Source organism: Pteronotus mesoamericanus, unplaced genomic scaffold (genome assembly GCF_021234165.1).
Source record: "Pteronotus mesoamericanus isolate MK-2021 breed Mesoamerican mustached bat unplaced genomic scaffold, CSHL_Meso_final scaffold_45, whole genome shotgun sequence".
Taxonomy (NCBI): Eukaryota; Metazoa; Chordata; class Mammalia; order Chiroptera; family Mormoopidae; genus Pteronotus; species Pteronotus mesoamericanus.
Window position 1 is genome coordinate 5,799,725 of NW_026555317.1, and position 16,003 is coordinate 5,815,727.

Sequence of the window (16,003 nt, forward strand, 5' to 3'; positions counted from 1 at the left end):
CATTTTAGAGCAGTATTATACAATAGAACTTTCTGCAATGTGCAAAATGTTCTACACCTGCACTGTCTTTTATGGGTAGCCTCTCGCCACATGTGGTCACTGAGCACTTGGAATGTAGCTAGGATACTAAGGAGCTGAATTTTATTTTTTATTTAATTTTAATTAATTAAAATTTAAATAGCCACATGTGGTTAGTGGCTACTGTATGGGATAGCCCAAATCTAGGGCATTTCTTTTACCTCTTAAGGTAGAACAATGTAGTCTGCATGTAGGAAGCCGCTGGTGTTTGCCCTGACTCAGATTTTATAGGGTCTCACTAGGTGTATACCTAAGGAAAAACCCTGAGTCATTATCACTCACTGCCAATACCACTTCCACCCCCAGCACTAGCAAAATAAAATTAAGCCAGTTTGGCTCTTTAAAGTTCTGGAAATATGTGGACATGTTCTGGCACCTTCTCTGTGGTGTTTTAAACTTGTGCTTTGTTTGGCTTCAGGACCTGTATGAGGCTGGAGAGAAGAGATGGGGGACAGATGAGGTGAAATTCCTAACTGTTCTGTGTTCCCGGAATCGAAACCACTTGTTGCATGGTAAGGCACTTGGGTCATCTTCCAAAGGAACTGTTGGAAGATGGTGAAAACTGTATTGCTCATAATTAATTAATAACCTTTCCCCTTTTTACTTCGTACAAAAACTGATTGTCCTGAACTGTCTTAGATGTTTCACCTTGGAAATGTATGAGTGCAATGATGTGCATGAGGGCCAATTCCTGAAAGATTAATTATGAATAGTTAGCAGACATATTCCCAGAAGTGTGGCATTCCTGATTAGAGGAAACTGACCTTTATAGTCAATCCATTTCCTAAAGTAGCTCTATTTAAATTGAGTTACATAAAAAACAATCTTCAGTACATCAGCAAGCAAGAAAATAGAAATGTTGGTTGACATTTATTCCTATTTAACATCCAAGTTGTAAAACTAATAGAAATGATCTCTTTAGGGGGTATGTTGCATCAGATGAATAGTGGATAATTTAAATTTTATTTCCTATGTGGAATGTTTCTAATTTGCTTCTGATAATGCTAGTCCATATAATGTGCTTTTAACTTCTTTGGGAAAAATATACCAAACAATTGCAGAATATTTGTTGTCAAGTTTATTTTCTTCTTGTAAGCAGCAATAAGAGTTTAATAAGATATTTCATTTTTTTTATAAGCTCTTTAGGTCTTCATACTATGTCATAATTGTATAAATCCACCACACCCTTATAATCACAGTTTACAAAACTTGTGGGAAATTTGAGAATGAGTTTGCTAAATTGAAAACAGAGTAATTGAAAAATTACAACCCATTGGGAAGTTGCAATTATTTCAAATATTCCACAGTGGGAAGAAACAGGTGATTACTCCTGTTAATAAATGTCATGCGCTATATACCACCAAATGCATAGGTTTCTGACTTCCTATTTCTTTTTCTTTCCTTGCCTGATTACTAATAACACAAATCTCCCCCTGGTGGTATTTTCTAAGAACTACATGTCCCCGTAAATCAATTTCATGCAAATACATTTGTAACCAAGTTCACTTCCAGGCACAAGTCAATAAATAGTTGAGTAGTTAAAAAATAATCTGCTCATAAACCACTGGAAGAAAAATCTTTTTAGCACTACTTGGATAAAGAAAACTTTGTAAGTTTCTTACCAAACAACAAAAATAGAATTCATAACTAAGGTTTTGTTCCCTCTCTTTCTGGTATCGTGCTAAGCATATTATTAGCATTGTTTGTTGCAGCATCCCAGTGGAGCCGCCATCATTATCCCTGTTTTGCAATGAAAAAGACTGAGGCTTAGAAAATAGTTCAATTAGGTGTTTGTATTCCAAGCAATATACACTGACTCCAACTTGTTTGTTTGTTTGTTTTTTTAATAAAAAGGGAAATAATATAGAACGGGACAGGAACGAAAATGGAAATATTGGTGGCTCATTGAATTGAAGGGAGAACTAAGGCTCTAGGAAGAACAGAAATCAAAGCAGTTCTGTGGATCTCAGTAGAAGGGAGTCTTGGATTTTATTTCTCAGGCAGTTTCCCAAGGTCTGGTCTCATGAAGAATGCTGATTCTTGAACCCCTGCCTCAGACTGGCTGACTTAGAGCATCCCCTGAGAGTGATACCCAGGAAGTTTAACAGGCTTCCCAGGTGATTCTTACGTTCTTTGAAGGTAAAGCTGACTCAGTGCTTTTGGTTATGCCCATGGTCTATCTGCTCAATTTTAAAAATTCCAGAAGGGTAAGACCGATTGGTCCTGGTTGGATGAACTGCTCACTCGTTTGGTAGAGCTTATGGTGTATGTTGGAGGACAGGGATGTCCTTGGATTGACAGCCTTGTGAGAACCACACTGCTGGAGGGTGAGGAGCCTCCCAAAGAGGGCGATGTTAAGAAGATAAAACAAATATCCAACTAAGAGGGCAGCAGGAGAGGAATATGTTCATCATACTCAAAAATACTTGGCAAATATGATTTTACTCAGGAACAAAATTAACTAACCAATAGAGACAGACTCATAGTGAGAGAGCAGGCTGATAGCTGTGGGCAGAGAGGGGATTGACGGGTTGGGTTGTGGGGGGGAGGGATTGAGCAAAAGGGAAAAGTGTGGTGATTGTGGGGGTGCGGGAGGAAAATGGGGAGAGGTGGATGAGGGCATAGTGGGGATAAATGGTGATGCAAGGAGACTTGACTTGGGGTGGTGAACACACAACAGAGTGAACACACAATATAGTGTGCAGATGATGGGTGGTGGAATTGTGCACCAGAAACCTGTATAATTTTGCTAACCAATGTCACCCCAATAAATTCAAAAAAAGGAAAAACTACTTGGGAAAAAGTTTAAAAAATGTAATTACATTAAAGTCTATTAAAAGATGCAACCGGCTGTTATCAAATGTGGCTCAGTTTTAAAGAAGTTGAATTGTTCTAGTTTTGATGAGCCGAAAGGAAGATGAATATACCAACAATTGCCAAGGCCAAAATTACAAAAAAGACACATTCAGCTTATTAAGGAAATGATGAGAAAAGAAAGCAAATCTTTCCAAAGGCTATCTCCATTTCACGTGTGAGAAAACAGGGTCTCAGAAAAGGGAAAGGACTGGCCTGATGTCCACCTCTCCTCAGGCCCATTCCATTTAACATATCCTTCCTGGATTTTCACTCACACTGCTAATTGATTCCCTCTTGAAATGTGCCAAAGAATAGTGTGATCTAGTTAAAAGATGCTCGTTCTCTCCATAAATTTTAGTTTCCTCTGTTTTTTTATTATTATTTTTATAATAATTTATTATTATTATTAATTCCACTTTGTTATTGTTTGTAGTGTTTGATGAATACAAAAGGATATCACAGAAGGATATTGAACAGAGTATTAAATCTGAAACATCTGGTAGCTTTGAAGATGCTCTGCTGGCCATAGGTAAGCTGGTGGGGGTTGTCTATGTTTATAGACTTCTCTCTTTGTTATTAGTTTGTAGTCATGGGATGTAGAATTCCTCTTTTTTTTTTTGCAGTTTAAAAAATTTTGTTTAAATCACTCATGGTGTGAGCCATAATTTTATTTTTTAATTATATTTTATTGATTATGCTATTACAGTTGTCCCAATTTTCTCCCCTTTGCCCCCACCCACCCCGCACCGCCACCTCCCTCAGGCAGTCCCCACCATTACTCATGTCCATGGGCCATGCCTGGGTTCTTTGGCTACTCCATTTCCTATATTGTACTTTACATCCCCATGGCTATTCTGTAACTAGCAGTTTGTGCTTCTTAATCCCCTCACCTCTTCACCTATTCACCTACACCCTCCTCCCATCTGGAAACCATGAAAACGCTCTCTGTATCCACAATTCTATCTTTGTCCTTCTTGTTTGCTTAGTTTGTTTTCTAGATTCAATTGTTGATAAGTAGGTATTTATTGCCACTTTATTGTTCATAGTTTTGAGCTGCTCTTTTTCTTAAATAAGTCCTTTTAACATTTCATGTAATAATAGTTTGGTGATGATGAACTCCTTTAGTTTTTTCTTGTCTGTGAAGCTCTTTATCTGCCTTTGAATTCTAAATATCTTTCCTGAGTTGAGCAATCTTGGTTGTAGGTCCTGGCTTTTCATCACTTTAAATATTTCTTGCCAACCCTTTAGCCTGCAAAGTTTCTTTTGAGAAATCAGCTGATGGTCTTTTGGGAATTCCCCTGTAGGTAACTAACTTCTTTTCTCTCTCTGCTTTTAAGATTCTCTCTTGCCCTGACTGGCATGGCTCAGTGGGTTGAGCACTGGCCTGCAAACCAAAAGGTCACCTGTTCAATTCCCAGTAAGGACACGTGCCTAGGTTGCAGGCCAGGTCCCTGGTTGAGCGTGTGTAAGAGACAACCAATCCATGTTTCTCACGCACATCAATGTTTCTCTCCGTTTCTTTCTCCCTCCCTTCCCCTCTCTCTAAAATTAAATAAATAAACAATCTTTAAAAGAAAAAGATTCTCTCTTTATCTTTGACCTTTAGCAATTTAATTATGATGTGTCTTGGAGTGGCCATCTTTGTATCCATCTTGTTTGGGACTTCGTGCTCCTGGACTTGCACGTCTATTTTCTTCACCAAATTAGGGAAATCTTCTTTCATTATTCTTTTCAAATAGATTTCCAATTTCTCCGTCTGTCTCTTCTTCTGGCATCCTTATGATGCGAACATTGGACCGCTTGAATTTGTCCCAGAAGCTGCTTATACTATCCTCATTTTTTTGGATTCTTTTTCCTTGTTTTTGTGCTTATTGGTTGTATTTTGCTTCTTTATGTTCCAAATCGTTGATTTGATTCTCGGCTTCATCTGCTCTACTATTGATTCCCTGTAAATTGTTCTTTATTTCAATTAGCGTATCCTTTGTTTCTGACTGAGTCTTTTTTATGCTGTTGAGGTCCTCACTAAATTCATTGAGCATCCTTATAACCAAGGTTTTGGAACTCCACATCTAATAGATTGCTTATCTCCATTTTTTTTAGTTCTTTTTTGGGAGTTTTGATCTTTTTTTTTTCATTTGGGCCATGTTTCTTTGTCTCCTCATTTTCGCAGCCCTCCTGTGTTTGTTTCTATGTAATAGGTAGAGCTGCTTTGATTCCATGTCTTGGTAGTGTGGCCTAATGTAGTAGGTGTCCTGTAGTGTCCAGTGGCACAGCCTCCCCTATCCCCCAAGCTGGGTACTCCAGGTCACCCTTTGTGTGGGCTGAGTACACCCTCCTCTTGTAGTTGAGCCATGTTTGCTGTTGAAAGATCAGTGGGAGGGGTTTACCCAGGCCAGTCAGCTGCAAGGACTGGCTATGACCACTGACACCAACCTCCACCCTCTGTGGAGGATCAGCTGTGAGGGGGCAGGGTGGTGGTGCTCCAACTTGGTATGTAGCTTTCTGCTGGGTGCACAGGCTCTGGGGTTTCCCCTGTGGTGCAGGCCAAGGTCAGCCCCAACCTGTGTTTTGCCCAGGGCCACCCTGCCTGAGCTATAAAGCAATCTGAGATGGCTGCTACTTGTGCTGGGCTTGGAGATTCTCAGGTGAAGCTGAGCTGTGAATCAAGGCTGGTTGCTGCCAGTGCCAGGCCTGGGGCTACTTAGTGAAAGATATGGAGGTTGGGGACTCTCTGAGGCTGGCTGTTGCTTGTTTGAGAGGATTCAGGAAGTTGTGAAGCAGGAGCCAAGATGAGCCACTCATATGGAAAAGACTTGAGTGGGTCTGTAAGCTGGGTGGGACAGAGTCTCTGGGGATCTCCAGGGTTGGGCAAATAGAGTTAGCCAGGTTGAAGGAGTCTCAGATAGGGCACCACTCTGCTCACTAAGTGGCTTGTGGGTAGAAGGTTCAGAAATGAGACAACTGTCTTTACTCACCTTTCTGCCTTGATGCCAGACACTTCAGTGCCTCCCTGTATGCCATCAGTGCCTTTTAAGCTACTACCCTGGCGCTGGAGCTCAGGAGGGAGTCAATCTGAGTAAGTCTGTGTGTGGGTTCTTTAAGAGGAACTGCTTGGGATTCCAGCAGTTTGTTCTACCGACTTAATCCCCAGTGGTTTTTTAGCCAGAAGTTGTGGGGACTTATCTTCCTGGCACTGTAACCCTGGGTTGGGGGGTTTGGTATGGGGCTGGGACTTCTTGCACCCAGGATATCCCTCCCAAATTTTTTTCAATCACACTTGGATATAGGACCAGCCCGTTCCTCATCTTTGCCCCTCCTACCAGTCTGGGTGGATGTGGTTTCTTTAATTCGGTAGTTATCAAATTTCCATTTAACTTGATTTCTGACAGTTTTGTGTGATGGTTCTATATTTTATTTATAATTTTGATATGGTTGTGCAAGGAGATGATCTGTGTTTAGCTATGCTGCCATCTTAACCAGAAGTCATGATCCAGAATTTTAAACAAGAAATATTATATACTACCTGGTTGTTACTGTACCATGTGTATTTATATATTTTATTTCCTCTGTGCCTTTATATTTCAGGATACGGGAGAGATAATCTTATAATCTTATACTAGCTGCATCTTGTAGGTCTGGGAATCGTTAGAACAAATAACTTCATATGGTAGAGATGGTAATCATTTTTAAACTATATGCTGCCATTTGCTTTAATGGCCTTTATTAATTACTTCTCCAGGAATTTGATAATAAATTAGGAGTTCTTCCCATCTGCGAAAGTGCTTTCAGCATAGCCTGTGTTCATAAAACCCTGCTGGCTAAAATCTTTCTGACAAAGAGATAGTACTTCATATTTTGTAGACACAGAAAACAGCTATCATGTTTTTCTCATAGATTTTATCTGTAATTTTTTTTTTTTATCTCTTGACAGTAAAGTGCATGAGGAACAAATCTGCATATTTTGCTGAAAGGCTTTACAAATCTATGAAGGTAAAAGGCTTTTTTTTAGCATTTGAATGACTCTGACATGTCTTTTGTCCAAATTAGATAAAATCAGTCTGGTATATTCCATTCAATGTATCAACTACTTCACTGAGTGCCTGCTAATGATAATACTAGGTAATACTGAGTACGAATGTGTGATCATTCTTCGTAATCCTTTATACATATAGATTAGTTTTATCCCCACAATAGCCTTATGGAGCATGTACTATTATTAAACCCCACTTTATAGACGAGAAAACTGAGGCTTAGAGAGGATATGCAGTTTGCCCAGGGTCCTCAGTGAAGAACTAACGGAGCAGGGATGTAAACACTGGCAGTCTGGCTTCAGAGCTCAAGCTCCTAACCATGCATTGTACTCTGTGCCAGTAACCCTTGCTGGGAACCATGGTGGTGCAGGAAAGATCAAAATGTAGTGGTTGCTCTCAAAGAACTTTCTAGCCTTGAGGGGAAGGCAGGTATGTGCAAAACACCAATAAGAATAAAATAGAATGCCAGACAGTAGTGGAGGATCCATATATTACAGAAACACAGAGGATAGGAAATTTTTTTCAAACATTTGTTTAGGAGACATAGATCAGAAAAGAACATGTAAAGAAGCTGTTAATGTTTGAGCAGGACCTTAAAAGAAGTTTTCCGTTGGAGGGTTTTCATGGGAGGAAAGATGATAAGGCTGGGGAGAAAAGGATGACATGCCATTGAGGAGGAAAGAATCAGTGCAAGTGAGGTTTGCAGGCTGGAGTATGCAGGGTATGTCTCTAGAGTGGCAGAGAGTTCTCCTCCTCTCAGAACAAAGAGTATTGGAAAGAGAAGTTGGTGAAGCCTTGAACACCATGGTAAGGAGGAATATTCCACATACCTCTAAGGTTGTGGCACAAAGAACATCATCAGAAGAGTTGTGCATAGTCTCTCCTTGACAGATTGAAGAAGAGCACTCTCTGGAAGCCATTACACTTTGATATGCTGGGATCCTGTTTTCTTCCCTAGGGCTTGGGTACCGATGATGACACCCTCATCAGAGTAATGGTTTCTCGAGCGGAGATTGACATGTTGGACATCCGGGCAAACTTCAAGAGGCTCTATGGAAAGTCTCTGTACTCCTTCATCAAGGTAGGGAGTTTTGCCCTGGCCCAAGGGAAAGCTCTGAAGAAAGGATGGGGCTCTGGCCTAGGAATTTAGACTTCTTATCCTCTCCTTGGCAGATATCATTCCCCATAAAGACGGTACTCTAATTCAGATATTTCCAGTCTCTCTCCTTTCACACTGATGTTTAAATCTCTGCCAGGTTCAAAACTGGAAATGTTTGCATTGTAAATATACTAATTATTTCATGTTGACCCCAAACACAGAAAAATTATATTTTAAGAGCACAATTTCTCTGTCTAACTGCTTACAATGAAAGAGAAGCAACTGAATCAGTCCTCCAGAATCCTATCCAGGGCCAGCTGAGGTCTACTGAAAATATGGGAAAGCACATTCATTATCCTGGATGGCAGTTCTTCACCTGGCACAGACTCCTAGGCAGGCTAACATGACATGGTATTGATGAGAAATGAGTCGCAGCCCTAAAAATCCCTCAATACTTGGATTTTGCTTCTTGAGGATTATGAAACCATGAATATGCAACCTAAACCCATTTCCCTAGAAGCTGCTTTTGCCTGCACAACAAACTTCAAATCAGGATGTTATCTGTAAATTAAATATTCTGAATCCTACTGAGAGTTTGGAGAGGTACAACCATTTGGTGATCAGAGCTGCAGATTTTCATGGTAGCATTATCTATACAGCCTATCAGGTAACTTTATTTTGCAGAGCTGAAATATAGCCAGATGTAAATAGAGTAGTTTAAAGAATCATAGATGACCATAAGTGAAGTTATGGAAAAATATATTTATAACGTATAATATAAGGTTAATATCCCTGTATTAAGAGCTTCTACAAATCACTAAAGAAAAAGAAAGAAAACCTCAAAAACAAAACTGGGAAAGGATATTAAACATATACTTCATGAAAGATGAAATGGCCAATTTATTGAAAATATTTAATCTCACTAGTATTCAATGAGTTGCAAATAACAAAATCATGTTTTACCTAATACCATCACAAAATTTAAAGAGTTTCTACCCAACATAGGGAAGAGCTTGGGAAAAACTCACCATCTTTTATGGAAGGACTATAAACAGGTCTAGCCTTTCTGGAGGCAATTTGGCAATACTGAAAACTGAACTCTACCCCTTACTTAGCCATTATATGTTTAGGAATTTCTTTAGAGACGATAAAATAAAAGCGCATTAATCCACAGAATGGGAGAAGATATTTGCAAATCATAACTGATAGGTAAGGTTTATTATCCGGAATTATAAAGAACTACAACTCAATAACAAAAAACATAAACAAACCAATTTAAAAAAACAAGGATTTGAATAGACATTTCTCCAGGGAAGTTATACAATTGACAAATCAGGAAATGAAAAGATGGCCAACAACAGTAATCATTAGGAAATGCATATCAAAACACAATGAAATACCACTTCATACATACTAGGATGACTATATTTTTTTTAAAAAAAGGAAAATAATAAATATTGGCGAGAATATGGAGAAACTAGAACATTATGCATTGCTGGTTGGACTAGAAAATGGTGCAGCCACTGTAGAAGAGAGTTTGGTGCTTCCTCAAACAATTAGACACAGAACTGCCATATGGCCCAGTAACTCCACTCCCAGGTATATACTCAAAAGAAATGAAAGCAGGGACTCAAACAGATATTTCTGTGCCAATGAAAACATTATCCACAATAGCCAAGAGGTGCAAACAACCTAAGTGTCCATCAACAGGTGAATGGACAATCAAAATGTGGTATATACATACCTCAAAAGAATGAAATTTCTGAAACATGGATGAACCTTCAAAAAATGCTAAGTGAAATAAACCACACACAAAAAGACAAATAGTGTATGATTTTACTTACATAATATGTATAGAATAGTAAACTTTTACAAACAGAAAGTAAGGAAGGGGAAAAATGGGGAGTTACTGCTTTCTGGTGATAAAGTTTCTGTTTGGGGTCATAAAACAGTTTTGGAAATAGCAATGAGGGTTGCACAACATTGTGAATGTAAATAATGCCACTGAATTATACACTTAAAGTGACTAAAATGGCAAATTTTGTTATATACATATTTTACATTTTTAAAAATCTATGAAAGAATCTGAATAAAATTGTTTCATGAAATGTGAAAAAATACACTACATATTATATTTTCATTATAGCATTATTTATGTTATTTACATTATTTTATATTATTTATATTTGACTAAATAACATGGCATACTTTTATAGTATATAATTTATTACATATTTTTCTTTTTATTAACCAATGGGGGATGACTTAAATATGTTACAGGAAATCCATACAATGTAATATTATACAGACACTAAAATGATGTGGTACAAAAATATAGAGTGGGGCAAAAGTAGATTTACAGTTATGAGTATGCAAAACACAGTTTATTCTTATACTATTATTGATTAATTATTGTCTTATTTTACATATGAACAACTGTAAACCTACTTTTGCCCCATCCTGTATTGATTGGCCTGGGGAAATATCACTATAAATAAATTTATATTACATGTTTGTATATATATAAATACGTAAATATATGTGTGTATACACACACCACTCTGGAAAAGATTAAAAATAAGGAATATATTGTCCATTCAAAGAACACAGTAGAAATATAAAATATGTAAGTAACAGAAAACATGACAGAAATAAGGTAAAAATGTAAATTACAATAAAAATAAGTGAACTCAGGTAATATAAAAATATAAAATCCAATTTCATGCTGTTTATAAGGAACAGCTAAAATACAGTGACATGTAAGAAGCTTATAAAAAGGTCAGGAAAAGACCATTTGACAAATACAAAAAAGAAAGTGGGAATTATACTATAAGTAGAAAAAAACAATTTAAGGAGAAAATGCGCTGACTAGGAGAAAGTGGGTCACTTTATGCTGATAAAAGCAATGATTCACAACAAAGATTAAATTCTCATGAAATTTCAGGTGCCAAATATTATTGCATTCAAATATATAAATAAGAAATGTGTGGCTCCAAAAGAAGACATTGATGGAAATACTATGCAAGGGATTTTAAAATATCCTTATATTTTGGCAGATCAAAGAGACAAAGTATAAACAAGAATATATTAAGTTTCTTTTAATAGATGTAAATTAAACTTTGAACGCTATAAACACAGATTTCATCTTTTGTAGTGCCCATGAGGCACTAACAAAAATTGATCTATTAATTGGACCATAAAAATTTCTATGTAGAAATTATACCACCCCTGGAAAGCTATTTTTGCAACCCATATCAAAAGGCTTAAGAAAATACATGATTATTAATCCAGTAATTCCCATTTTATGAAAATTTATCCTGAGTAATTCATCAAGAAAATTCACAAAAAATTTATAATATACTTACTGCAAAAATTAACTATACTATGCTTATTACACTATAATAGTGCAAAATTGGAAACTATAAATATCCAACAATGGGGAGGTGATCAAATAAATTATTTTACCTATGTACAGTGTACTCTGGTAATCATTGAAGAATGATGCTGTAGAAAAATATTTAATGAATTAAAATAGAGAAGTATTCAGGCTATATTAAGTAAAATATCAGAATACAGAATGCTACAGTCCCATCCCATAGGAAAGTATATGCATAGAAAAAAGTCTGGAAGGATATGCACAAACCAAAATGTTAAGAATAGTTATCTCTACATGGTGGAATTATGGATGATTTTTATGTTTTCTTTTATGTCTTTACTTTTCCCATTGAACAAATATTACTTTTGTAATAAAAAGTAACAAATGTTATTTTAAAAAAACTCTGAGAAAAATCCAGACAAGCTTTACAAAGAACCTAGGTGACTTTAAGCTGTGCATTCTATTTTAAAACCCATTTATCTGACTATAACTTTGCTTCCCTGTCCTCAGGGTGACACATCTGGAGACTACAGGAAGGTCCTGCTTATTCTCTGTGGAGGAGATGATTAAAATAAAATCTTGGAAAGATAAGAGGATTCCCAAAACCTTGATATTGTTTAACTTCATTTTTCTACACTGCTATTAGCATTATCTAAGATGCTAATTTCCAAATTAAAACGCTTACAGATGCCTCCTAGGATATAAACTGCATTATTATTCATCTATAATTATAACTCATGATGCTTTAAAGCTGTACTTGCATTTCAAAGCTTATAAAAACTAAAAGGAGATTTAAAATTAGAAATAATAATATATTCCATGTTTTTAACAGATCTCTTCTTCATTTGTGTTTCACAGAAATTGGAATATATTAAATTATTTCATATTTTCTTCTTGGTGAAAAATCTATTAAAGTGGAGCACTGGAAAACTGTTCTAAAGTCACTTTTCTTCCCTAATTTTATTTTTGGAATGGCTAGTAATTTCTTGATTTGAGATTGTGAGCTTCTAGTTAGTAAGAGTATCTATCTAATTTGCTATTTCACATAGTCATAGTTTGAAAGCATCCACAAATGTCCTTTGTTTAGGTTTTGTTCATTGCATTAGTTGGTCTTTGCTGGGTTTGATGTGAGATACTTCTTCCATCACATCTTATGTTAACATCACTTAATCTCTCCAAGTTTAAGTATACCAAAATCACCAAGTTGTCTGAATAAATTAAATTCTTACTGGTTATACAGATCATGTGTGTCTGGTCACCGAACATAAATGCTGAACATTCCACAATATCATGGTTAATGTCTTAATCCAGTTTGCAGATAAATGTAATGCTCTGAATTTTAACCTAAATTTTTTTGTGCTAAAAATAATTTTTAAGTCATTTTGGATTTTGTTGATTTGTAGTAATTTACATTTACATTGTGCCTTTCAACTCTAGAATTATTCTGAAGCGTATATGGATTTAATTCAAAAGTTCAGTTTGTATACATCATGGAAAAATAATTATAATAAAACATGGTATCTTTAAAATGAGCCATATTCTTTGTCTAACTTTTTTGCTTGCGAGTTTTTTCATCCTGGACCCGGAAAGGTATTTTTGAAGGACTTGTGTTAGTCAGTTTCCATTTGGAACTACAACATTAAACAAACATAACATATTTAACCTTATGTGAACCTACTGCTGTAAAACTAATATTCACATATACCAAGTGGTGTTACTACTTAATGATATAAAATAATGTATTTAATTTATTCTCTGAAAATGAGTGATGCTCTTCATTCTAAGTAGAACATACATATTAAATAAGAATATTTGTCTTCTTTGTTTGTTCTATACTAACTACTGTATCTTGTTGGGTGAAATAATCAGGATTTGTTTTTTAATTTGTTTCTACTTGCTTATTATAATTGGTGAAAACTATTATGAATACTTAGTAATTCTAGTTGATTATAGGAAAAAGTACTGCTGCTTTGATACCTATCCAAAAGAATATGGAATTTCCAAATAATTTTATTTGGTTTTGGGAGCACTGCAATATTTTGGTAGTTTATTTTTGATTTTTAAAGAGAGGGGAAGGGAGGGAGAAAGAAAGGAAAAGGAAACATGGATGTGAGAGAGAAACATCAATTGGTTTGCCTTCTGTATGCGCCTTAACCAGGACCAAACCAGCAACCAAGCATGTGCCCTGACCAGGAATCGAACCAGCAACCTTTCAGTTTGCAGGGCAATACCCAACCCACTGAACCACACTGGCCAAGGCTTTTTTTTTTTTTTTTTTTTTTGGTAGTTTTATCTTTAAATTGTAAATGACTTAGCCAAAATTTTATTTATTTTTATTATATTTTATTGGTTATGCTATCACAGTTGTCCCGATTTTTCCCCCTTTGTCTCTGTCCACCCAGCACCCCCTACTCCCTCAGGCAATCCCTACACCATTGTTCATGTTCATGGGTCATATATGTAAGTTCTTTGGCTACTCCATTTCCTATTCTGTACTTTACATCCCCATGGCTATTCTGTGACTACCTATTTGTTCTTCTTAATCCCCTCACCTCTTCATTCACTCTCTCCCTCTCCCCTCAATCTAGCAACTATCTGGTAACTGATTTCTTTTCTCTTGCTGCTTTTAAGAGTCCCTCTTTATCTTTAACCTTTGGCCTTTTAATTATGATGTGTCTTGGAGTAGGCTCTTTGAATCCATCATAACTGGGACACTCTGTGCTTCCTGGACTTTCATGCCTTTCCTTCACCAAGTTAGGGAAGTTTTCTTTCACTATTGTTTTGATAGATCTCCAATTTCTTGCTTTTTCTCTTCTCCTTCTGGCACCCCTATGATGCAAATGTTTGACCTCTTGAAGTTGTCCCAGAGACTGTTTATACTATCCTCATTTTTAGGGGGGTTCTTTTTCCTTCTTGTTGTTCTGATTGGTTGCTTTTTGCTTCCTTATGTTCCAAATCATTGATTTGATTCTCGGCTTCATCCACTATATTGCTGTTTTCCTGTAAATTGTTCCTTATTTCAATTAGTGTAGCCTTTGTTTCTAACTGAGTCTTTTTTATGCTTCTGAGGTCCTCACTAAATACGTTAAGCATTCTTATAACCAGTGTTTTGAACTCTGTGTCTGATAGGTTGCTTATCTCCATTTCATTTAGCTCTTTTTTTGGAGTTTTGATCTTTTCTTTCATTTGGGCCATGTTTCTTTGTCTCCTCATTTTGGCAGCCCTCCTATTTTTTTTTCTTTCTATGTATTAGGTAGAGCTGCTTTGATTCCGTGTCTTGGTAGTGTGACCTAATGTAATAGGTGTCCTATAGTGTCCAGTGGCACAGCCTCCCCTATCACCCAAGTTGGGTACTCCAGGTCACCCTTTGTGTGGGCTGAGTACACCCTCCTCTTGCAGTTGAGCCATGCTTGCTGTTGGAAGATCAGTGGGAGGAATTTACCCGGGCCAGTCAGCTGCAAGGACTGGCTGTGACCACTGACCACCAACCTTTGCCCTCCATGGAGGATCAGCTGTCTTAGCCAAAATTTTAAAACAAATTACATTTGTTGACTGGAAGTTTTCTAGAGGGCAATATAAAGCCACCCTGGAGGAATGCTTGTTATATGGAACAAGGGTGACGTAATACAAAGTAGGACAAAAGTAGGTTTACCTTGTGACTACACAAGAGTTTATTCTTGTACTATTATGTATTTATTATTATTTTCATATGAACAACAGTAAACCTACTTTTGCCCCACACTGTGTAATTATGAAGCAACTTTATTTTTCTCTCCCACTCTCCACTTTTATTTATTTATTGGGTCCAATTCTTCTGTCTTGAGGTGAAAATTCAGACCGAGGGTAGAGTCATAACTCTTTTGGTCACTCTTAGATTATAAAAAATCCTACTGTGCAATGCATTAATGTCATAAAACAATGTCATTTCAGTAATTAATATGTCCAGTCAAAATTACAAACTTGATTTTAGTTATGGCTTCTTCCCTCATTCAGTTCTGGCCTATTGCTGGCTTTTGGGGAAGGAGTATGTATGGTAGGCTTCTCTTTGTCCACCTAGGCTTCCTTCCATATCCTACTCCCTGCCCCCAACCCCCCCCCCCCCCACCTCCAAGCCCCCAACCTAGCCAGGGCTGTAGTAGAAGAGTGGAGAGTAAGGGGAACAGGAAAGTTCTTACCTGACCGTGCTCTGGCATTGATGGTCAGTGCTGTGTGATGTTGGCAGATGTTTAAAGCTGATTCTTACAGGCATTCTCTTGCATTCTTTTATCAACCCCATCCCCCGGGAACTACTCATCTTTGGTTCTTTTGGCAAGGCAAATGCAGTTCTCCTTTTTCAGCCTTTAGGAATTTGATGATACCTTTAGGTTCTCTATGTTGAAATGTGTTTGTCCTTCCAACCAGGCCACTTGCACATGCTGTATGTCTTATGGTGACTCACACTTGCACACCCTTTGTGTTGATGAATTCTGGGCATGCAAGCTATCATTCCCTGCTTCTCTTCTAGCCCCTCCCCGCAAGCTGCCCAGCCAGCTTTTCTCACTTGATTTCTCAGTGTAACATACC

General features: G+C 37.1%; 1 protein-coding gene across 2 annotated transcripts in view; it reads left to right on the forward strand.

Annotated features, from left to right (window-relative positions):
- Nucleotides 1-12,940, forward strand: part of ANXA4 (annexin A4) — a 58,381-nt gene extending 45,441 nt beyond the window's left edge. The window contains exons 9-13 of one of the 2 annotated variants that reach the window (XM_054593551.1): nucleotides 497-590; nucleotides 3,368-3,463; nucleotides 6,866-6,924; nucleotides 7,924-8,046; nucleotides 11,951-12,939. In XM_054593551.1, the coding sequence (XP_054449526.1) occupies nucleotides 497-590; nucleotides 3,368-3,463; nucleotides 6,866-6,924; nucleotides 7,924-8,046; nucleotides 11,951-12,010 (432 nt within the window). In that variant the 3' untranslated portion in view covers nucleotides 12,011-12,939. Of the gene's footprint in view, nucleotides 1-496; nucleotides 591-3,367; nucleotides 3,464-6,865; nucleotides 6,925-7,923; nucleotides 8,047-11,950 lie in introns of both variants that reach the window. The other variant, XM_054593552.1, reaches the window with a different exon arrangement.
- The last annotated feature ends 3,063 nt before the right edge of the window (nucleotides 12,941-16,003 follow it).